The sequence below is a fragment of the Lytechinus variegatus genome, chromosome 17, assembly GCF_018143015.1.
Source record: "Lytechinus variegatus isolate NC3 chromosome 17, Lvar_3.0, whole genome shotgun sequence".
NCBI classification, from domain to species: domain Eukaryota; kingdom Metazoa; phylum Echinodermata; class Echinoidea; order Temnopleuroida; family Toxopneustidae; genus Lytechinus; species Lytechinus variegatus.
Window position 1 is genome coordinate 2,652,511 of NC_054756.1, and position 25,971 is coordinate 2,678,481.

General features: G+C 39.0%; 1 protein-coding gene across 1 annotated transcript; it reads left to right on the forward strand.

Annotated features, from left to right (window-relative positions):
* Positions 1-23,673: 23,673 nt before the first annotated feature.
* Positions 23,674-25,001, forward strand: LOC121431104 (the record flags this gene model as incomplete). The annotated part of the gene is made up of 1 exon (XM_041628602.1): positions 23,674-25,001. A coding segment is annotated over exon 1 (960 nt), but the record flags the coding sequence as incomplete, so codon positions are not given.
* Positions 25,002-25,971: the final 970 nt, after the last annotated feature.

The following is a 25,971-nucleotide window of genomic DNA, read 5'->3' on the forward strand; positions in this document are numbered from 1 at the left end:
ACTATTTTGAGTATAGGGGATCCCCCCCCCCCCTGGGATTTCCGCCCATATTTTCAACTGATATGTCTAGCAGTGTTTGTAGTTAAGGCTCATACCTCCAAGGCCAAGGTCAAAGCTTTAATACTCAAAAGCTCTGGCGGCGGAGCAGAAGATTATCTTTTGTGTTGGGGGGGCGGCTATTTTTGCGTCCCCCCCCCAAACACAAAAGATAATCCTCCGCTCCGCCGCCAATGCTCAAAAACCAAGGCTCCAATGCCCTTGGCCATGGCCAAGGCATGAAAACCTCAAGGCCAAGGCATTTCAAACTATTGATATATAGTATTATGAAACAATAAGCCAACAACATGGCACACAGGACAACAAAATAAAACTTCATGATAGATTTAGACTTAATATTAAAATAATCATATTTAACTTTGTAAATTTAATACATTATTTTTCTAAGTGATTTACATTGCAATAATTATTATTACCCTGGTGATCTGATCCTGGCATGCCCATACTCAACGTATATATTTCTCCATTCCCTGGGACAGGGGCGGCAGAACTTTTTTTTTTGGGGGGGGGGTCAAAGCCAAAAAGGGCACTTTTATGTCAAAATGGGCATTTTTGTGCAAACATACACTGTTAGAAAAAATAAAAGAAGTTCCTGCAGCAGAGTCTCGAGAACACCTGTAATCTTACCGAATTGCGTAATAATCATTCTGTAAATTCATAAAACAAGAATTTTTCTGCAATTTAACAGAACAGGTCTGTTTAAAAAGGGGAAAAGGGTGTTTTATTCAAGGAAATTTGTAAGATTCCATACATCAAATGCCACTTTCCTGTAAGATTACGCAATTCGGTAAGATTACAGGTGTTCTCGAGACTCTGCTGCAGGAACTTCTTTTATTTTTTCTAACAGTGTATGAGATGAGATTATTAACTGCGTGAAGTACCCGGGGGGGGGGGCACTCGACCAAAAATGTGGTGGGGGTGTGCCGCGGGCGAGACAAAAAACGGGGGCCTTGGAGCGGGCTAATTGTAAAAAGGAGGGTCCTCGGAACGGGCTTCGGAACTACAAATGTTTGTGAAAACTGGGGTCCTTGGAACGAATCGCCCGCGTGTGAGTGCTTATGCATCCCTATGGAACGATCATGCGTGCATGATGCAGCTAGCGCGGCCTCCGCCGGGGGAGCTCTGCAGCCGCTTTTCACCAAAAATGCAGCTCATTCAATGCGATCGGAGCGGCGTAACGAAAAATATGCGAAGCTTTGGAGCGGATTTCCCTCTTCTTTTTTCTCGATAAAAAGAAAATGCTATGCCTTGGAGCGGCTTTCTTTGTTCTTTTTCTCAACAAGGCAAAAATGCTATGCCTTGGAACGGAAATTTGAGTGTGAAAATGGGGGTCCCCTCCGCGGCACATACCCACTATGCGTTATATACTGAGTGCCCTCCCCCCCTCCCGGGGTGATGTAGTCATGGTAGTTGTGTGTTTTGAAGAAATTAAGTTGAGCAAAGCCTTATTCGAGTGATTTTTTATTGATAAGATAGATATGTCGATTTAGGTTTTACTTTTCTGCGAGAAAGCGTTTTTTAAGCGGTATTGATAAAAAAAACAATTCTGAGGTTGTAAAACTCGATGTTGGGTCAATTATGGCACTAATCACTGTTAAAAGGGCATTTATCCGATATGCTGCCAGTGCGAATCAGGAGCTTAAAATTATGGACATTACGTATTATTAGACATGAAAATTAGATATTCCGACTGAAAAAGATGTGTATCTAACTAAAGAATTAATGGGAGCGCGAAGCGCGAGCTGAAATTTTTTATATACTCACCTGACCAGAAAAGGAAGTTGTAAGGGACTGCATTTAGCGATCCATATATAGGATACATAACTCACCAATCAATAACGCGATCGCAAAGCAGGAGCTCAAAATTTTGTGGTATTTCAACCTGAAAACTGGACAAGTATTTTATTTTTAACAGGAATAGGATTAGTACCGTACTAAACAATGATTGATGCGAGTGCAGAATGCGAGCCAAAAATTTGTGATATTCCAACCTGAAAACTGGACATTCTAAAAATCTTTGTAACCATGAACAGGATTAGTACCGTACTAAACAATAATTGATGCTAGCGCGATCAAAAATTTCGAAGTAAAATTCCGAACCTATAAAATGTTTTATATTTGACGATAAAAAGGGAATTTCAGTTTGAAAAATGGCATATTTCATCTGGAAAAAGGGCATTTTCGATTTTGGAAAAGGGGTCATTTTCAGGACTCTTAATTGTTAGTTTTCATGAGGTTTTTTCTGCTTAAAACCACTTTTAGATTTCGATTCTCAAAAACTGGATGTTTACAACAGGATTATATATCTCATTAAACAGATAATGCAAGCACCATGAATGATGAACACATAGACCCTAAGCAAGTGATGTTTCACAAAGTGGTGAAAAAATTCTTGTGTAGTATAATATGATTATAATATAATATATAGTATGATATAATTGAATTTAATATCATATCATTCTTCTTCCCCACTACGTTTCTCTTTCTTTCTCCCTCTTATCCCCCTTTCCCCGTTTTTTTTTTGGGGGGGGGCGTATGCCCCCGTATTTACCCCACTGATTACACGTACAGAAGCCTATAACCCCGTTGCATACAGGTTGCCATTGACGTACAGATAAACCAGGTTAGTAAATAATAATGTAGATAATTATACAATCTTAAAATTTTGGGCAGCATACTGTCCACAGCACTTGAATAAAAATCTATCCAACTCTGGGTAGTTTTCAACCAATATTGTGTATTTTCACCCAAAACACACATTATTGGCTTAATACTACCCAGAATTGGATAAAGATTTAACCTATTGTTGCGTGGACAGTATGTTGCCCAACATTTTTAAAGGTCAAGTCCACCTCAGAAGAATGTTGATTTGAATCAATAGAAAAAAGTCAGACAAGCACAATGCTGAAAATTTCATCAAATTCGGATGTAAAAAAAGAAAGTTATGTCATTTTAAAGATTCGCTTATTTTTTACAAAATAGTTACATGAACGAGCCAGTTACATCCAAATGAGAGAGTCGATGGTGTCACTCACTCACTATATCTTTTGCCTTTTATTGTTTGAATTATACAATATTTCAATTTTTACGAATTTAATGATTACGACCTCCTTGCCTGAAGCACCAAATGTAAAAATAATGGAATTCCACGTGTTCAGGGAGGAATGAAACTTCATTTCACATGACAATGACAAGAAAATCAAAATATTTCATATAATAAAATACAAAAGAAATAGTGAGTGAAGTCATCAGTTACCTAATTTGCATACCGACCGAGATGTGCATATAACTTTTTTGTGAAAAGAAGCGAAACTTTAAAATTTCATAACTTTCTTATTTTACATCCGATTTTGATGAAATTTTCAGTGCTATGTTTGTTGACTTTTTCTCTTTTTATTCAAATCAAGTTTTTGTTGGGGTGGACTTGTCCTTTAAGAGTGTATCTATCTGACAAGGGTAAGTTGAGGGACAGTAAATATAGTATATTACTCTCATTTATTTCTCTTAATAATATATACATGTACATGTAAAAGCATACAAATATCATACATTCAAACATAAATATGCAATAATAATAAAAAAACATTAAGATGAGAAAAAAATAAATGAAAGAATATTATGAAAGAATAAATGAATTAAATAATGAAATTAAAGAATGTGATTATTTTAAGAGCACTCACATTTTGAAAGGTATCTTTAATGGTGTAAGATGATTACAATGAAATATAAATAAGTTCAATGTGGGGCTTTGAAATATTTGTTATTGTTTTGGGCGATCACCCATGAATCCTTTACGTCATTCATGATATCCAACAATGCTTTTTAAATGTCTTTGTTTGTCATTCTGGGGAAAACCAATCAATGATCAAGCAAGATATATTTAGAGTAACAGATGGTTCCAAAGAATTCTCATCTAAATTTATATGAAAGATTTTTTTTCCAACACTTCATGTCATAATGACAACTATCTCAGACCGCCCCTTTCTATCTTTCTGGCATATATATATATATATATACAGTATATATATGTCAGAATTCCAGTCAATGCATAATCCCTTGAGACCAAGGCCAAGAGCAAGGCAAGACCAAGCCATGAAAACTTCAAAACCTCTCAATCAAGATAAAGAGATGAGCAACAGATTCGGGAAAATAGAAACGAACAGTCGATGGGACATTTATTTCTATGTCAAAAAATGTATCATCTTTGTTATTGTTATTATCATTATTATTATTGTTATTATTATTATTTTCATTTATCTATTCATTTATTTATTTATTTTAATTTTTTGGTGGAGGGGGAGGGGGGGCTCTTTCAGTGGTGAAACATTGCGTTATGAACCAGAAAAAAATGAAATAGGATATTGAAGTAAATGGATGTTTCTACGAGGTCACCTTTGAAATTTAGCCGTGCAAACCTCCGACAAAGACATGGTCTGTTACCTAATTCAATAAGGTATTGCAGTGAATGTTTTTTTTTATTAGCAAGGGACTAGCGACCGAGTGGGGTAAAATAACTGACCATGTGCTAGATCTGTGACCTATTGATCAACTGACGAAAACACATCAAAAGAACATCAGAATTATTACATCAAACAAGGTAAATCCTTCAGAAATAATCGAATGACGATCAGGCGCGCCGGAACACTTTCAGTTTTTGGGGGGCAAAATCCCGAAGGGGGCACAATATTTTTGACAGTGTGAGATACCGAAGCGATCGAGCGGGAGAGGCTGTGGGACCCCCCCCCCCCCCCCCCGGTAAGGACTTTGTGTAAAAATGGAGTATAGAAGTTGCGTTTCTAAGAGCATTCAAAAATACGAATTTCTTGAGAATTAAACAGTCTTGAAGTTCCAGCAAATTACGAGCCTTATTGCAAACGAAATTGTTTCAAACCAATGTAATATAGGCCTTTTAAAGAATTTAAAATGACAAACATGACCGAGTGGGCAAAATTCACAAAGTTCACCAAAAGTTTTTTTTTTTTTTTTTTTTTTTTTTCAGTTCGTATTTATTTCATCTCTAAAAACAATGAGTACATATTTGCATCAAATATACACATCAAGTATACAGATTAATAATAGAACGAATAAATCATACAAAAATAACTTAGGATAGATACAATGATATAATTTGGCCTATATGGTCATAGAAGAAATGAAATAGGAAGACTTAGAATAAAGCCAGCAATGGCCTTGTGAGATAAAGTCTCCTTAACTATCAAATGCTTATGTGGAGGCTGTACTTTGCATATTATAATAAAAACAAATATATATACATAAAAAACAAAGGTGACATAAAGGTTGAAGGATACATGTATATACAAAAAATGATAAGTAACACGTGTTTGAGAAAATCCATAGTGTGGATATAAAATTGTAGCAAAGCTGCTAAATTAGACATATTTTGAAGTAAAGTATTGTTTTAATCTTCTTTTAAAGAGGGATAGAGATTTGCATGACCGAACAAAATTAGGTACAGAGTTCCAGATTAAGGGGAAATTAAAACGTATAGCTTTTTGTACAAAGGTTTTTCCTACTTTCCATAAATGAAATAAACTACTCATACGTGTGTTGTGATAGTGTACAGTATTATTAATACAAAACATTTTACAAATCTTGTTTGGCAACTTTTTTGTGAAGTAGAAAAACCCTAATATTGCTACTTGATATTGATAAAGATGAAAAATATTCAAAGTATTCATTTTATGAAATAAAGGTGTAGAGGGTGAAAGATAATGACTGCTGGTACATATACGAATTGCTCTTTTTTGTAATTTATAGAGTTTATCTAACTTGGTCTTACTACAGTTACCCCAAACAGCAATACAATAAATAATATGTGATAATATCAAAGAATTATAAATATAGAATAAGGCAGATTTAGGAAGGTAACTTCTTAACTTGTACATAATTCCAGTACATTTTGATACTTTCTTATTTATGTAGTTTACATGTGAATCCCAATTCATATTTTCGTCGACCTGAACCCCTAAAAAGCAAACAACTTGAGATTTAGATAGCTGATTGGAATCAATACTTAGAGCGAGATCATTACATATATTACTAGCATTAAATTTGTTATGAAAACAGATGAATGAGGATTTATTTATGTTTACTACCAGTTTGTTTGCTTTAAACCATCGGGATACATGTTTTAATTCAGAATTTATGTTTTCATTTATATTTTCAAAATCAGGTTGAGTGTAAAAAAGTGTTGTATCATCTGCATACATAATGAACTTGAGTTTACTGGATGACATTACAATATCATTAGAATAAATAAGAAAAAGTAATGGACCGAGTATTGAACCTTGTGGAACTCCATGTTTAACTAAGCTATAAGTAGATGATGTATTCTGAAAATGTGTAAATTGGTAACGATTGTATAAGTAATCTTTAAACCATAAATATGGAAGCCCACGTACACCATAATATTGTAATTTGGATAATAAAATATTGTGATTTACTACATCGAATGCCTTAGAAAGGTCAATGAATATTCCTACTCCAAACTTATTAGTGTTCAATGCTGATACTACTTTATCCTGAAGATCTATTAAAGCATGGCATGTGGAATGGTTACTTCTAAATCCGTACTGGCTTTCAGTTAGTATGTTATTAAGCATTAGGAATGAGTATAAACGATTATATATACATTTTTCTAGAATTTTTGAGAAGCTTGGTAAAATTGAAATCGGCCTATAGTTTTTGCAAAGATGGGGGTCTTCTTTCTTATAAACAGGGACGATCTTCGCAATTTTTAATTTATCTGGAACATTACCTGATGATATAGACATATTAAATATATAGCACAGAGGTTTTACAATGGAATATATGACTCTTTTTACAATGTTTATATTAATATTGTCGAATCCACATGAATAACCCTTTTTTAGTGATTTGGTTATTTCTACAATCTCCGATTCAGTAATAGGTTTTAAAAATAGTGAGTTATTAAATGAGTTATTTAAGTATACATTATAATCATTAGTTTCAGCAATATTCTCAGACGATCTTAAAATATTGGTATAACAATTTACAAAATAACAATTAAACTCATTGGCGATATGCTGTGGATTATCAATTTTGTTATTATTACATGTAATATATTTTGGTAGACTATGTTTGCGCTTACAGAGTAGTTTGTTTATTATAGACCATGTACCCTTGATATTGTTTTTATTTTTTGACAATTTATCACAGAAATACTTTTTTTTAGCATGACGCAATATATTATTAGTCATATTTCTATGTTTTTTGTACTTTGTTTCATTAAAAGTTGATCGATTGTTTAGGAATTTTTTATATAATGCATTTTTCTGTTTGATATGTTTTAATAATGCTGGAGTAATCCATGGTTTACGTATCAAAGTATTTTTATTCTTTTTCAAATTCATGGGAAGATGTTTATTATACAAACTTCAAAAGTTACTTAAGAATATGTCATATGCACCATTAACTTCATTGCAATTTTATAACGATGACCAATCAGTATTATATAGTTCTCTTTGTAAGTTTTTCACACCATCATCAGTAATTTTACGTTTAAAGGTATTAGCCCTCTGTTGATTCTTTGATAGCAAATCAGTTTCATTTAATATAAAAAATACAGGTAAATGGTCGGATATGTCTATAGAGAAAATACCACTTTCCAAATTTATTGCAAAGGCATTTAAGAAAATATTATCAATGAGAGATGCTGTATTTAAAGTGATGCGGGTGGGTTGATTAATGACAGGATGTAGACCGAAAGAAGAATTTATATTTAAAAAGGACATTGTGTTTTCGTCATTTTCTTTCAGCATATCAATATTAAAATCACCTGTCATAATTATTTCTCTTTTATCATTACCAAGTTTGTTAAGAGCCTGAGAATAAAAATCAATGAATGATGCGACATCAGTACTGGGCTTTCTATAAAAAACTATTGTCAGATTGTCCTTTTCATGTCTAAATAAATCAATAAATAAATATTCACATATTGTTTCTGCATCTGCAGACAGAGAAATATCACTTCTTACAAAAAAATTTATATCGTTTTTAATGAAAAAACAAACACCGCCACCTCTGCCTGTTACTCATAACCATGTAAGTGAAATGGAATTACAGGTGTGCCGGATATCCATGTTTCTGATAAAGCTATCACTGAAAAACTATTATTTAAAGTAGATAAGAAATCTGAGATATTATCAAAGTTCTTATGAAGACTACATGCATTAAGATGTATCAGGCTGAAATCATTATTATTTTGAAAATGTGCATTGAACTCTGACGGTGTATAATAATTAGAAGTATATGCATTTGATAAACAGTTTACATTAAGTTCTGGGTCAAGATCAATTAGAGGATTACTCATAAAAGTATAAAAGTGTGTTTACCTTGAAGTTATAAAGCACTCCGAAAACTGTACAATACTTAAGAAAAATGTAAAAAAAGAGAGATACAGCTTTGCATAATGTACGAATTAAGCTGATGTAAGGATACATCAGAGTAACTACTGTATATATAAGCAAAGATAAATAATGACATTTTGTTTAAGTGTCCTTTCATCACAACAAAGTCACACAAGTGTAAAGGTTGACACATTAGAAAAAAGTACAACTACAAAAATATGAAATGAACTGGCTAAATAACAATAAGGAAAAATGTTTAAATCAACTAACAGTCAGATAAGGAATATAGCATTAAAAATAAAAAGTAAAAATCGATCAATTCCAAGTGAGGAATATATATGTATAAAATGTTATGCAAAATGAATAGAGTAAAATTTCACTTTGACAAAAAGAGAAGACAGTAAATGGCAATTAATTCCTAGTAAGCAAAAAATATAAAGGAAGAAAAAAAATGTCATACAAAATGAATTTAATAAAGTTCGCTTCAATGACAAACAAAAAGAGATTTCCTTCCAGAAGATTTGGGTAGTTCATATTCATTACACTTTCAGTTATTGTTTTCAAAGTTTTCTGAGATCATCTTGATTTCTTATGACTAGTTTCTTGCGTTCACTTCCTTTCAGTAGAACGATTATTCTACCATTATTGCTCCAGGCAGTTTCAACATTGGGATGACTTTTCGTGGAAGTTAGTAGCTTTTGGTTTGTTATTGTTAGATCTTCAACTATCGCTCTTTTCTGTCCTTTCAATTTTCTTCTGTTTGCTATCACTTCTTGACGTTTTCTATATGACTTGAATTTCACTATAATTCCACGCGGTGATCTCAGTGCTGCTCCTGCTTCTGAAGTTTGCTCTGGTGGACCGACTCGGTGGCTTCTTTCTATGTCTTCAAGCTTGAGGTCGACCTTGAGGGTATCCTTGACAATCTTCATCACTATATTGTCTGTACTTTCACCTTTTCTCTCAGGACATCCAAAAAATCGAAGACAGTTCCGACGTGAATATTGTTCTTGTGCGTTGATGCTCTGGCTGATCCCTTTCATCTTGTCTGTCTGCTCATTTACTCTTTTCTTTAGGTCCCCTATTTCCCTTTCTTTTGCAGCTTTACTGATCTGTAAGTCCATTATCTCTGATTCCTGCTTTTCAATAGTTTCTTCCAGGACTCTAATCTTCTTGGCAATTGAGTCATGAACCAATGATATAAAACCTTTGTTCTGTAGTAGGTCCTTAATGACTTCTTCAATGAGTGTTGAGTTTTCCTTTGAACGTGATCTGGTGGTCACAGGAGAGGTTGACATGCTGGACAATCCGGAGGCTTATCTTGAGTAGATTTGAAAGTCTTGCTATTGAAAACAGCACAATGGAGTTAAGGCTCAGGTCATTAAATACTGCACTACTGGAGTTCACTGAACCGTGATGTCTGTTCCTGATCAATTCAAAGTAAAGCTGACATAGAAAGTAGTATATGGGACCTCAGAGAAAATGATGACAAGAACACCAATCCTTGAAATATAAATATCACTCTAAATCTATGTCATATGATACCATCTTGATTGTCAAATGTCTCCTGGAGGGATGTACTCCAACACAAATTACAACATTGTAGAAAAAACAATTCAGTTGAGAGATAAATGAGTGAAAAATATCAGAGAAAAATCCAGGTGTGTGCACTCCAACCTAGTTCTAGATATGTATTCTGTACTTCAATTTTATTCTAGAAAATTTTTAAGCTCCCCCATCACAAACCTCCTCGCTCTTAAGTTTCTTCGAAAATTTAGGTCTTGCAGCCCCACCCACTCCCGGATTGTTTTTTTATTTTTTCAAACGTCCATGAATAACAAAAGCTGGGATGAACCAGAGAACATAGCTGCCACCTCGATTTGATTAGTTACAGGTAATGGGAAGAAGTTTTGGAATCTAAAATACATAAGTGCTATATCATATGAGCTGAAATAGTATCAGACAAAACGCCTTCCAATCATGCCAATGAAAAGGAATAGAGGAAAATACGGGGCTGTGAAAATATCTTAAGATTTTTTTTATAGTAGAGCAGTACTGTAACGCTTATTTTTTTCTTTTATATTCTTTATTTACATTTTTATTCATATCTCGGATAATATGAGATTATGAGTCCGGTCAAGAAGACACTTTCACAGATGATTTTATTTTTTTCATGTCTAAACATTATCTCAAGTTGCTTTCGAGTGGGATTCACCATTTTCACAAATTATAAACTGTAATTCTCTACACATGATTATTCTGCGTGTAATTTTCTGATAACATGTCTTTATTGAGTTGAAATGACCTTGGTATTTTCTTTAGGGGAATGACTCGTTAGCACTGTACTAACTCAATTTATATTTAGTTGAAAATGAAATAATTGAAACAAGTTTCTCGAGATGTTATGGTTTCTGGGCTTGACAGCTATGACATAGATTCCATATCTTGCTCGAGTAACTAGTGATCACGCGCGTTAGTGACATCGGGTCAAAATTAGTCTGAGCGTTTCTTGGCGACCGCGCGTTTGTTAGACGACACAGCCAGCGTCATAGAGTTATAAACCTAATCATTGGTGGACCATATACAATTTGCCATTCGCTTTTAGTCTGAAATGTATTCATTAAAAGGTTAAACGTTATCACACTGTATAAGATGGAAAAGGGGCTTATCAAAGGTATGTTTCACAGAGGAACTGTTCGTCGAAAGACTCGAGGCTTACTATGATAATTTGCCCCGTCAGGGGCAATTTTTTTTCATTTTTGAAAATTGAAATGACAATTTTCAGGCAGAAAAGTGCCTTCGTTTGCTTTTGTCCTTAAATAATTTATCATTTTTCTACTTTCAGGGGGCACGTTGGGGGGGGGGGCAAAATCTCGTTTTGCCCCCAAAAAATTTTATTTGGGGGGGGGGGCAAGTGCATATCTGCATGTCAATGTCAACTTGTACGCAATGGGGTTATAGGCTTTATAATATGGGAGTGAGGCATTGCTTTACATTATGTTTTCTCTCCCTGTCATGCCTGTAGGCCTATAATGTGTATCGTTAGGTTTTTTGGGTGTAAGATGACAGAGCTTTTCGCAATATGAAATTACATACTCTAATTGGGTTATCAGGATGAAATCAGTACTTCTTAAGAGTTGATATTGAAATGAAATAGAAGGAGGAAATGAAATAATGAATAAGCTCGATGTGGAGCTGTGAAAATATTTGTTATTGTTTTGGGCAATCATCCATGAATACTGTCACGAAATGGGTTTTATTTCGTGTGAGGAAATTATTTTTGGTTGATTTATAATGATTTTGTCGTAGCTGGCGATATTACATGCATGTTTCTACAGTAATAACGACGTAGAAAAGACATTGAAAGTTATGCATGTTTTGAACCGTTTTTGTGGAATAACAATTTCTTGGAGATGCATAACTGATTATTATGGTTATCACTAGCTTGATCTAAATGAATGCTTTAATTTGATATGTCATTCATGCATATCCGGTTTCAGAGAGTAAAGTTATAGCTGTTTTAAGTTTGTAACAGAGGTTAACTATAACAAAAAAATGTATAATTAATGGATTAGTACAGTAAGAAAGTGTACTCGTGAGGCTTTGCCGATGATCTGTTGAAATACGGCGCCCACGGGGTGCATTGCACGTAAAGTATGCAGATCGATTTGGATTCGCTATCTAATAAATAAAGTTGGTGGATGCGATCGAAATGATTTATATGATCGTTCGCATGTCTTTCCACGGGGAAACCTAGAATCCTAGGCGACGACTGTGGTTAGATTTCCTTGTATGTTGGGTCTTTTGCACGCCAGCAAGAGACTATACCAGGGCTTGCTCTTTTGGTAGTCTGGTTGGTCTGGATTCGGACGGTTCGGAGTATGGAGCAGACGGGTTGGTCTGAAGCGGATGGTTGCTGGTCTGGAAGCAGACGGTCCGAGGTCCGGAGCAGACAACGGGAAAAACTACAAGTAGAGCAGAGCCAATGGGTGTGGTCGTGGGAACCTGACTGCAGAAGGACCCATACATATGGTCGAAGAACCAGACGTCGTTTCCGGTACTGGAGGTCCCTGGTTGCAGTACGGTAACAGACGAGGTTGCGGTACTGAACAGACGTGGTAGCAGTACTGAACAGATGTCGGTGGTTGCAGTACGGACTCAGACGTGGTCGTGATACTGAACAGACGTGGTTACAGTACTGAACGGATGTCGGTGGTTGCAGTACGGTATCAGACGTGGTCGCGTACTGAACAGACGTGGTTGCAGTACGGAATTCAGACGTGGTTGCAGTACGGAGCAGACGGGGTTGCTGTACTGAACAGACGTAGTAGCTGGTCGTAAGCAGACGACGGAGGAAATTAACAGAGTCCATGTGTATGGTCGTAGGAGTATAACTACAGAGAAACCCATACCTATGGTCGAGAGAGCTTAACTACAGGAATCAGAATCATTTGGTCGTAGGAGCTTAACTACAGGAATCAGATGCATATGGTCGGGTGAGCTGTTGGAGCTGACAACAAAGAGTGTAGCCGTCTGGAGGTTGCCTGGTGGTGGTACTGACAGGATCGAGGCGTGTGCAAGTGTCAACTGCGGCAGTATATCTCTGCCAAACGGATCCACGACTAAAAGTTTGGAAATCGACGTGGCGACACACCCGCCGGCGGCAGGCATCCTGACAAGAGCGAGCTGCCGGCGGACCGAACCCACGCCGTCGCCCAGCGGTTCCGTCACAAGTGGTGTCAGAAGTGGGATCCAGTGACAATGGCACAACAAGGAAATATGCAGTATCGACCGACGCCAGGAGAGATGATGGCGCACTTAGAGAGGAGCATGACAGAGATTGACCAAATGATGGAACAGTTAAGATCGTCCATAAGACAAGCACCCGGTGCAGAATCAAGTGGACAGGATATTCCCCAAACTGTGAGTGGACATGCGGACAGAGGACCAAGGAATGACTCACAGATGGAAGGGGCACAGCAGGCTGGATTCAGCTCAACACCCAGAGAGCAGATGAGACGATCATCTACTGCAAGACCCGGTGTTCAATTTACACCCCCACAGTTTTCCCCACATATTCAGGATGCGGGGATGGCAAATGTTGATGCTATGATTGGCAGACGACCATATCTGGTACCGGACAGATTTGATGGACGCACACCTGTCGAAGATTATTTGCATCACTTTGAGGCCTGTGCTGGAGTAAACGGATGGACAAAAAGGGAAGCAGTTCAGTTTCTTGCTGCAAGTCTAAGGGGCCCTGCTGTGAAGTTGTTGACCCAACAACCTGGAGTGGTGTTGACATACGACGAGTTGGTATACAGGCTCAGAAACAGGTTTGGCCTAGGAGGCAAAGCTAAGGTATACCTGGCGGAGTTGAGGCAACGTCGTCGCCAACCAAAGGAAAGCCTCCAGGAGTTAGGACAAAGAATACGGGAGCTGTGTGGATTGGCATATCCCGAATTCGACGAAAAGGGGCAAGATCGGCTTGCCCGAGGGCATTTTCTAGATGCCATAGAAACACCAGAAATAAGAGAGGGATTGTTCCGTGCTCAACCTCGCACATTGGATGATGCTGTGGAAGCTGCTTTAAACACAGAGGCCTTTCTGAGAATGGAGGGTCAGAGGAATGAAGTGAAGCGGGCCATAAGGTACAGCCGAGCTCTGGTAGAGCAGGAGTGTGAAGTTGCAGCAGTGGAGGAAAAGCAACCAAGAAATCCAACTATCGACAAGATAGTAAAGGCTGTCATAGACGCCTTGGATGAAAGAGACAAGAAAAAGGAAACAAAAATCAGGACCAAATATCAGGAATCGAGAAAAGATGGCTTTGAGCCACAAAGAAAAAGAGAGGAACCAACTAAATCAGGGATTGATGAACAAGAGGAACAAAGATGTTTCAATTGCAATGGATTGGGGCATTGGAGGAACAACTGCCCATATCCAAAGAAAATAAAAGGAAGAACAGCAGCTTTACAAGTACCCGGAAGGGAAATGATGAACGAAATAAAAGGAAAAGAGGAACAAATCAGAGTCGGAACGACTCTAGATGGACAAGACAAGACAGGAATAAGAGAACAAGAAAGAGATGAACAAATCAGAGTCGAAGCGACTCTAGATGGACAAGAGAAAAGAGGAACAAGAAAAAGAGGAACAAACAAGAGTCGAAGTGACTCTAGATGAACAAAATAAAAGAGGACAAAAGAAAGAGGAACAAACAAGAGTCGGAGCAACTCTAGATACCAAGAGAAAAGGGCTTTACCTTCAAGGCAAAGTAAATGGACAAGAATTAAAATTACTGGTCGACAGTGGAGCTACCAACACTCTCATTGGAGAGAAAGTGTTTGACCAGATAGAGAAAATCAGAAGACCAGAATTACTACCAGTGACAAGTGTTGTACTACAAGCAGATGGATCTCACTTGAGAATCAGAGGAAAGTCAATGTTGGAAGTGCAGATTGGAGATATAGTTGACACTACAATGGCTACAGTGGCTAGTCTAAAAAAATGAGGGCATTTTTTGGCTAGATTTCCTAGTCAAGATCAATGCTGTATTAGACTGCCAAAAGATGGAATTGAGGACCAACTATGGCATAATTCCATGCCTAGATAGTAATGGAGAATCATTCTGCAGGAGGATAGTAGCGGGAGAAGATTATTCAATTCCTCCAGGACACGAGATGGTATTAGCAGGTAGAGTTACAGGCAGAGAAGTGTCACTAGGTGATGGATTAGTAGAACCACCTGTAAATCCAACAGAACTACTCAAGAAAGGACTCATCGTCGCCAGATCTGTTGTGAAGGCAGACGAAGATGTACTACCTGTTCGGGTTTTCAACCCAACCAAGGAACAAAGGATCATAAAGGCAGGCACTGCCATTGCTTCATTGTCAGGGCTGGAAGAAGTGACCATGGAAATGTGCAACCCTGCCGAGCCAACTGAGACCAATGCCAACAAAGACATACCAGAACATTTGAAGCACCTCTTTGTTCGCAGTACTGACAAAGTGCCAGCCCAATGCCATGATTTAATAAAAGAACTGCTGGTTGAGAATGCAGATGTTTTCTCTACAGGACCTTCGGATCTTGGACAGACCAGTTTTGTCCAACATGGCATAGATACTGGTACTGCGAAACCAATACGTCAAGCTCAGAGAAGACATCCCCTGACGAAGAGGAAAGAGATAGACGAGCAAGTAAAGAATCTACTAGCTCAAGGCCTGATTGAGCCAGTGAACAGCCCATGGGTATCCAACATCGTACTGGTCAAAAAGAAAGATGGCAGCCAAAGACTGTGTGTTGACTACTGTCAACTCAATGCTGAGACCATTAAGGATGCCTACCTGCTGCCTAGAATTGATGACATTCAGGAACAGGTACAACTGGATGAAACCATCACTGACCGGAGCTCACAGGAAAAAGCTGACTGGCAAGAAGAAGACAAGGACATACGTCCTATCTACACGGCCAAGAAACTTGGCAACAGGCCAGATCAAGATGAAGTATGCACGTGTTCCATGGCTTCTAGACATCTACTGGACCATTGGGATGCTTTAGAACTGACTGAAGATTCTACATGCCGTCTTATTCGAATAGACCCTGTGCCACCGGACCGGGAAGATAAGGAACCGCGACTGAGTCGATCTCTTAATAGGTCACTATGTCGCACTGACTCTCGCTCACCCCGTCGATCAGAACGTGGTAGTTCGGCTCGACACTCCCGTTCCAGATCACCAAGACAGAGGTCCAGGACACCACAAAAGGACATGCCTAAACCATCCATTACAGATTGTCCAAAGTGTCCTGAACCTGACAGATCAGAAGTATCTCCACGGCATGGTCGGAATTCTACCCCTGAACCAGAGGACCTGGACTATGATGAGAGATACGCTTTTAGGAAACTGGTGTCGGAGATTTCGTCTACCAGGGACTGGATAGAGTGCACCGGCAGGAATGCTGAGACGCAGACTGACAACCCCCGCCAGAGAATCCAGGCAATGAGAACTGGCGGATCAGAAGAGAAGGTGACCCTGAACAAGTCAACCGACACATTCCAGATTCCACCAGATGTCACCTAGCTTTGTTCGTACCACAGAGTGTTACATCACTAAGGAAGGAGAACTGTTAGAATGACGGAGGAACTCAAGAAAAAAAAAGTCGTCTTGAACAGTATCCCTATCGTGTTCTTTATTATGTTGTTTTGTTAATACAAGAACACTATAAGAAGGCATGTCACCGTGTACTTTGGACATTATTTTTCATGCCGCATTGTTTAAGAGTTATCTTTTCGTGCTACAGTGTCTGATGTTGTTAAATGACGCTCGGGGGCCGAGCTTTGAAAAATAAGGGAGTTGTGTCACGAAATGGGTTTTATTTCGTGTTAGGAAATTATTTTTGGTTGATTTATAATGATTTTGTCGTAGCTGGCGATATTACATGCATGTTTCTACAGTAATAACGACGTAGATAAGACATTGAAAGTTATTCATGTTTTGAACCGTTTTTGTGGAATAACAATTTCTTGGAGATGCATAACTGATTATTATGGTTAACACTAGCTTGATCTAAATGAATGCTTTAATTTGATATGTCATTCATGCATATCCGGTTTCAGAGAGTAAAGTTATAACTGTTTTAAGTTTGTAACAGAGGTTAACTATAACAAAAAAATGTATAATTAATGGATTAGTACAGTAAGAAAGTGTACTCGTGAGGCTTTGCCGATGATCTGTTGAAATACGGCGCCCACGGGGTGCATTGCACGTAAAGTATGCAGATCGATTTGGATTCGCTATCCAATAAATAAAGTTGGTGGATGCGATCGAAATGATTTATATGATCGTTCGCATGTCTTTCCACGGGGAAACCTAGAATCCTAGGCGACGACTGTGGTTAGATTTCCTTGTATGTTGGGTCTTTTGCACGCCAGCAAGAGACTATACCAGGGCTTGCTCTTTTGGTAGTCTGGTTGGTCTGGATTCGGACGGTTCGGAGTCTGGAGCAGACGGGTTGGTCTGAAGCGGATGGTTGCTGGTCTGGAAGCAGACCGTCCGAGGTCCGGAGCAGACAACGGGAAAAACTACAAGTAGAGTAGAGCCAATGGGTGTGGTCGTGGGAACCTGACTGCAGAAGGACCCATACATATGGTCGAAGAACCAGACGTCGTTTCCGGTACTGGAGGTCCCTGGTTGCAGTACGGTTACTGAACAGACGTGGTAGCAGTACTGAACAGATGTCGGTGGTTGCAGTACGGACTCAGACGTGGTCGTGGTACTGAACAGACGTGGTTGCAGTACTGAACGGATGTCGGTGGTTGCAGTACGGTATCAGACGTGGTCGCGTACTGAACAGACGTGGTTGCAGTACGGAATTCAGACGTGGTTGCAGTACGGAGCAGACGGGGTTGCTGTACTGAACAGACGTAGTAGCTGGTCGTAAGCAGACGACGGAGGAAATTAACAGAGTCCATGGGTATGGTCGTAGGAGTATAACTACAGAGAAACCCATACCTATGGTCGAGAGAGCTTAACTACAGGAATCAGAATCATTTGGTCGTAGGAGCTTAACTACAGGAATCAGATGCATATGGTCGGGTGAGCTGTTGGAGCTGACAACAAAGAGTGTAGCCGTCTGGAGGTTGCCTGGTGGTGGTACTGACAGGATCGAGGCGTGTGCAAGTGTCAACTGCGGCAGTATATCTCTGCCAAACGGATCCACGACTAAAAGTTTGGAAATCGACGTGGCGACACACCCGCCGGCGGCAGGCATCCTGACAAGAGCGAGCTGCCGGCGGACCGAACCCACGCCGCCGCCCAGCGGTTCCGTCACAATACTTAATGTCATTCATGATATCCCACAATGCTTTGCAAATTCCTTTTGTTTATGAGTCTGGGGAAGACCAGTGATCAAACAAGAAATATATAGAATACCCGACGGTTCGAAAAACTTCTCATCAAAGTTGAAATAAAAAGTTTTCCAACACTCCGTGTCATAATGACCGCCCCCCCTCTATCTCTTTCTTTCTGGCACATGATATGCATCAACCCTCAAGCCAGGGCCAATACCAACTAAAGGCGTGGAAATCAAAGGGAAGACCAAAGCAGCTAAAAGGAAGGACTAAAGGCCACCGCACACCTTACGACTGTTCGCGATCCGAATTTGGAACAAATCGCACTGTGCTCATTTTCCGAAAATGTAAATGGAACATATCTTTTTATTTGAGGTTAGAATTAATTGAAAGAATACTAATATAACCGTTTTAAAAGATCGCAAACCTTTATTTTGGAGTAAAGGCCAAATTAATTTCATATCGTAGCCAATCGTACGACTGCTATGACGTCATTACGACTAGATATCAAATTCGCTTTTATTCTAAGAAGCATGAGAGCATAGTCACAGATTTTAACATTGGTATTCGTACGAAGATTTCAAACATTACACAGTTAGATTTTCCAAGTCTCAATTATTACCATCAAATTCATTCTGAAATAAAAGTAGGACCTAACATTCCATGAGATATCCCGGGGGAGGGGTCAAAGATATAGCTGTACACACGCGTGACCACCCCCCCCCCAAAAAAAAATGATAATAATAATAAACGCCTTTAAAGGGGTGGGGTTTTTTTTACTCTTGGACGCGGGCTGCGGGTGCACTCGTCATGCTCGTTATCATTGGGTATCAAAAACACAAGATTTTAAAAAGGCAGCTTTGAAAGACTGGTCAATGGTCAATCGCGGGGTCAAACGTATTTAGGGTATTTTTTTCCCTGGGGTCACATTCTGGCGACAACTTCTTTAGGGGCCAAAATATGAAAATAAAGCCCGCGAAAAACTTGTTTAGCATGTTTATGGGGCGATCTTGCACACAGAGAAAAACTCGTTTAGGGGGGGTTGGAAAATTATTTGGCCACGCATGCATACAGCAATAGATTTTTCATGCCCCCCCCCCCACCACCACCACCACCACCTTCCCCCGGGAGATATATATTCCTAAGTCACACAAAGTTACCATTTTAGTCTCTCTTTTTGGGGGGAGGACTCTTTTCAATGGTGAAACAGCGCGTTATGAAAAAAAATATAAAAATGTATACATAGGATAATATAGTAAATGACAGTTTGTATGAGTTCATCTGTGAAAATAAGCGGTACAAATCTGAGAAAAAGACATGGTCCGTTTTCTAATCTAATAAGGTATTGCAGTGAGCAAATCGTGCTATATGAATTAAACATCAATCACACGAATACGCATCTTCTTAGTAGACCTACAAGCATTACGTCTCACTCGCATAACTTACAAGTAAAGATTATAAAGCCTGGCTAACCCCATCGCATACAGGTTGATTAAGTTATTTCCGTCACCAAAAAATACACAACAATATACACACACCACAGAACGGTTTTCAAAGTGGGGGGAGGGGTCTGACCATATGCAAAAATCACAATGATATGGTAATTTTTAGGTTTTTGTATACGGTTTTGGAAAAAAGCGGGGGGGGGGGGGTGGGCTTTAAACAAGCTGCCTAAAAAATTAAATGATAAAAGACAACAGACGGTTGGATAACCCATATTCAGCTGCACCGATAATAGGTTGCTATTGACATACAGATATATCAGGTTTATATGATAATAAAGAAAGAAAATAATGTCCATCGTCATATGATAATTTCAAGAATACTCACATATTGAATGGTATCTTTAATGGTGTAAGATGTTCCCAATGAATACAAAACGAGATGTATAGGCTATAACTCTAATCGGGTTATCAGGACGATAGAGGTACTTCTTCAAAAATGGAAAGAGAAATGAAATATGAATAAGCTCAATGTGGGGCTGTGAAATATTTGTTATTGTTTTGTGGCAATCACCAATTAATTCTTTACGTCATTTACGATATGGAACAATGCTTTGGAATGTCTTTTGTTCAGTCTGGGGGGAAACCAATGATCAAACAACGAATATAAAGAATAAATAACGGTTATAAATATATACAAAACTAAGACAAAGACATGGTCCGTTACCTAATTCAATATGAAATCCAGTGATAGGATGTTTTTTAATCAGCAAGGGAAAATATTTGGACTGAGTGGGCGAAACTGGCAATTTTCGTTGGTAAAACGGTATACAAAAGGCGAGAGCAAATGAGGTGTACACGTCGACGAGCGAGCGTAGTGAGATTTATTTCCAGTTGTTACCAGAGTCATTTTGAAGCTGGAAGCACTGGCCAAACACCGGGCCAAGCACTGTGTGTGTGTGTGTGTGGGGGGGGGGTGATAGCGATCTATTGATCTGAATCATTATTATCGGGATTATAATTTTAGGTCATCACAGGCAACTAACTTCTAAAAAGGTGGAAATATAGCACAATGATGCAAATTAAAAGAAAAGTATTGCAGAAAGGAAAAATTATTTTGGAATGTGATGCGACATTCAAAATTTGGAACGAAATTCACATTTGAAATATTTATTGCATGGTTTAATATATAAACCGATGAAATATAAAATATGGGGTAAATATTGTTGTCATAGCTTGCCTCTATGTTTTACTAACGGCAATGACTTGCCAATGTCATCAGTAACTCAACGTACTCCTAACATGTGGTCCCCCGTCCACAAAGATGCTAGGATAGTACATTCATTCCAATTTTAAAGGTCAAGTCCACCCCAGAAAAATGCTGACTTGAATAGAGAAAAATCAAACTAGCATAGTGCTGAAAATTTCATCAAAATCGGATGTAAAATAAGAAAGTTATGACATTTTAAAGTTTTGCTCATTTTTCACAAAAAAGTGATATGCACAACTAGGTGACTTAGTCAATGATGTCTGTCACTCACTATTTCTTTTGTTTTGTATTGTATGAAATAAATATTTCATTTTTTATAGATTAAACAATAAGGACCAACTTGACTGACCAACCATATAGCATTAAACAATGCTAACTCCACTCGTTAAGGGAGGAATTAATCGTTGTATCACTTGACAATGAGGAGAAAATTAGAATATTTCATATAATAAAATACAAAAAGAAATAGTGAGTGGATGACATCTTAGTCTCCTCATTTGCATACCAGCCAGAATGTGAATATAACTGTTTGGTGAAATTACATCCGTTTTTTTGATGAAATATTCAGTTTTATGCTTAATAATATATACATGTACATGTAAAAGCATACAAATATCATACATTCAAACATAAATATGCAAATATAATTTAAAAAAAAATAAGATGAGAAAGAAAATAAATGAAAGAATATCATGAAAGAATAAATGAATTAATGAAAGAATGTGATTATTTCAAGAACACTCACATTTTGAAAGTTATCTTTAATGGTGTAAGATGATTACAATGAAATATAAATAAGTTGAATGTGGGGCTGTGAAATATTTGTTATTGTTTTGGGCGATCACCCATGAATCCTTTACGTCATTCATGATATCTAACAATGCTTTTTAAATGTCTTTGTTTATCATTCTGGGGAAAACCAATTAATGATCAAGCAAGATATATTTAGAGTAACCGATGGTTCCAAAGAATTCTCATCTAAATTTATATGAAAGATTTTTTCCCAACACTTTATGTCATAATGACAACTATCTCAGACCGCCCCTTTCTATCTTTCTGGCATATATATATATATATACAGTATATATATGTCAGAATTCCAGTCAATGCATAATCCCTTGAGACCAAGGCCAAGAGCAAGGCAAGACCAAGCCATGAAAACTTCAAAACCTCTCAATCAAGATAAAGAGATGAGCAACAGATTCGGGAAAATAGAAACGAACAGTCGATGGGACATTTATTTCTATGTCAAAAAATGTATCATCTTTGTTATTGTTATTATCATCATTATTATTATCATTATTATTATTTTCATTTATCTATTCATTTATTTATTTATTTTAATTTTTTGGTGGAGGGGGAGGGGGGGCTCTTTCAGTGGTGAAACATTGCGTTATGAACCAGAAAAAAAATGAAATAGGATATTGAAGTAAATGGATGTTTCTACGAGGTCACCTATGAAATTTAGCCGTGCAAACCTCCGACAAAGACATGGTCTGTTACCTAATTCAATAAGGTATTGCAGTGAATTTTTTTTATTAGCAAGGGACTAGCGACTGAGTGGGGTAAAATAACTGACCATGTGCTAGAGCTGTGACCTATTGATCAACTGACGAAAACACATCAAAAGAACATCAGAATTATTACATCAAACAAGGTAAATCCTTCAGAAATAATCGAATGACGATCAGGCGCGCCGGAACACTTTCAGTTTTGGGGGGGCAAAATCCCGAAGGGGCACAATATTTTCGACAGTGTGAGATACCGAAGCGATCGAGCGGGAGAGGCTGTGGGACCCCCCCCCCCGTAAGGACTTTGTGTAAAAATGGAGTATAGAAGTTGCGTTTCTAAGAGCATTCAAAAATACGAATTTCTTGAGAATTAAACAGTCTTGGAGTTCCAGCAAATTACGAGCCTTATTGCAAACGAAATTGTTTCAAACCAATGTAATATAGGCCTTTTAAAGAATTTAAGATGACAAACATGACCGAGTGGGCAAAATTCACAAAGTTCACCAAAAGTGTGCACGAAATCCTTCAATTTTATTCTAGAAAATTTTTAAGCTCCCCCATCACAAACCTCCTCGCTCTTAAGTTTCTTCGAAAATTTAGGTCTTGCAGCCCCACCCACTCCCGGATTGTTTTTTTATTTTTTCAAACGTCCATGAATAACAAAAGCTGGGATGAACCAGAGAACATAGCTGCCACCTCGATTTGATTAGTTACAGGTAATGGGAAGAAGTTTTGGAATCTAAAATACATAAGTGCTATATCATATGAGCTGAAATAGTATCAGACAAAACGCCTTCCAATCATGCCAATGAAAAGGAATAGAGGAAAATACGCGCAGAATAATCATGTGTAGAGAATTACAGTTTATAATGGATTTTAAAGACGGCTTGACGATTTAAAATGATTTATTAGCGGGCTAGCAAAATACACATTTTAGTTTGTTTTGATTTTGAAAGGGGGCGTGGTTGCCCGAGAAAGGGCTCGTGACCCGACCCGTAAAGGGCGGGGCAGCGCTTTTTGGCGCCCGCGCCAAAGAATTTGGGCACAATGCCAGACATTTGCCGCGGTTGAGCTATGCGCGGATAAAAGTGCGGGGAATGCTTCATTTTCGTTTTGGCTTTCAATGAAGAGAGATGACGGTGCATGTGTAAAGCGTGCTTACAAAATTTTTTGAAAATTTTCTTTCGGCACTGGCAACTAGGCCTAGGTGGCAGATATTTCGACATTTGTCTAGCTACCTATACCGGATATCTACACAAAGGATTCATACTTTTATTGGATTATACAGACGCTGATTTCAGTTTTTTACTGTCTTCAGACTTCAGCCTCAGGAATTGTTGCCGTAGAACTAAGACTAAGTTAGCTGTGCCGATTTGTGGACCTAAAAGATTCAGTTTGCAACTTCAGGATTGAATTTTTTCTTGGCGGTTCGCTTGATTGAACTTTGGAGGTGATTGCATCCAGGATTCATTGGACTTGGGCTGAGTGACGGAGCTTCGAGTCTAACTCTAGTTTCGCGAGTTGATCATGCCAAAGGTTAAGGCCAAGAAAATAACGACCGCAGGTGCGAGGAAGGGAGATGACACACCGAAGAGGAGGCCGGGTCGGCCGAGAGGTCCACGGGCGACGTCAACCCCCGCAAGTGTGGATCTGGGGCTGGGAGGCGGCAACAACGGGCCAGGAAGGAGCGGTGAGTTAAATCCCTCTCAGTCTCAAGTTGTCGATGTTGATGAAAAAAGTGGTAGGCCTAGGTCTAAAGTTGGTGATAAAATGGCAGAGCTAGATCTAGATCTAGTGGGGCGGGAAGGCCAGGCGCCCGTGGGCAGATCTATTGCTTGGCATGAGATAGTAGCTCAGGAGTCGGATACCGGTAGCTCGGGGCAGGCTCAGCCAGCAGTTTCAGTGCCGGCGCGGTCGGCAGGGGTAGCCGAAGATCTAGGCCTAGATCTAGTGGAGGTCGGTGTTGAGAGATCTGAGCCCCAGGCGCCTAGGCTTTCTGCCGTGTTGGGGGCACCGGAACCATTTATTAGCGCATGCGATCCACTAGGTGTGGAAGTGGCTATCTCACTGAAGGAAAAAATTTGGGCAAGTGAATATATAGATTTGGGAGTGCTCCTTAAGCATAATAATGCACGTGATGAGTTTGGGGCCTTGAGTGTAGGTGACACCACTTTGAGTTTGTGTCAATCGGGATCTGGTCTTGGTTTGCAACTTCAACCTCAATCAAAGGCTAAGAAAATCATGTCGGTAGAGCAGTGGACTTCGGTGTTTCTAGTATTTGCCTCAATTTACGCTGAGAAGCACATTGAAAGGAGCAGGGAGCTCATGAAATATATGGATTTGATAAGGCATGCAGCCCGTGCGTTTGCAGGTTATGGCTGGCGTGACTATGACACTCAGTTTAGGAGCAAGCAGGCGCGTTTACCCGGGCGATCCTGGGCGAGCGTCGACGCCGAGTTGTGGTTGATGCTGGTGGCCTCTAATGGTCCGCGGCAGCGCCACAATTTACCCCATGCCCCTCGCCATCAGTTCTACAGAGGGGAGTACGGCGCGAGAAAATCTTTTCCCTTCGGAGGAAAGGGACCCGGAGCCAATGGCACACCCAGCCGAGGCGTGTGCTTTGCCTTTAATAGAGGCAAGTGCATGCGAGGCAAAGCTTGCATCTATGAGCACAAGTGTTCCCGCTGCCAGGCGACAGGTCATGGGCTAAGCAGTGTAGCCAAGGGCGGGCCGGTTCCAGTCCCGCTGGCAGTAAATAGGTCTACGGCTAGTGCGGTGTCGTCTATTGCTCCGACCCCTATTAAGTTAGCACGTTTGGTGCCCATGTTAGCTACTTATCCTAATCAGGAGCATGCTCAGTGCTTGTATAATGGTTTTAAGTTTGGTTTTTCATTACATTTTGAAGGGGACAGGGTCCCATTGGTTGTTAAAAACCTGAAATCAGCATTCGAACACATGGATACGTTGAAAAAGAAATTGAGGGATGAAATAGACTTAGGTAGGATAGTTGGGCCTTTTGTTGTTCCTCCCTTCGAGAATATGAGGTGTTCACCAGTGGGGTTGGTGCCCAAAAAGGCCCCAGGGGAGTTCCGTATGATTCAACATTTATCGGCACCCAGGGGAAATTCAGTTAATGATGGCATACCGGAGGGGCAGTGTACAGTAACATATTCGTCCTTTGATTCGGCGGTAGATATTGTGACGCAATTGGGGCGGGGTGCCCTTATGGGAAAGACTGACATTAAGTCAGCTTTCAGGCTCTTGCCTGTTCACCCAAAAGATTTTGAGTTGCTTGGGATGTATATAGATGGTCGTTACTATTTTGATCGTTGTTTGCCGATGGGCTGCGCAGTTTCTTGTTCCACTTTTGAATGTTTTAGTACTTTTTTAGAGTTTTGCGCGAGAAAAGTTGCGAAGTCGCAAAATATTGTCCATTATTTGGATGATTTCTTTTTTG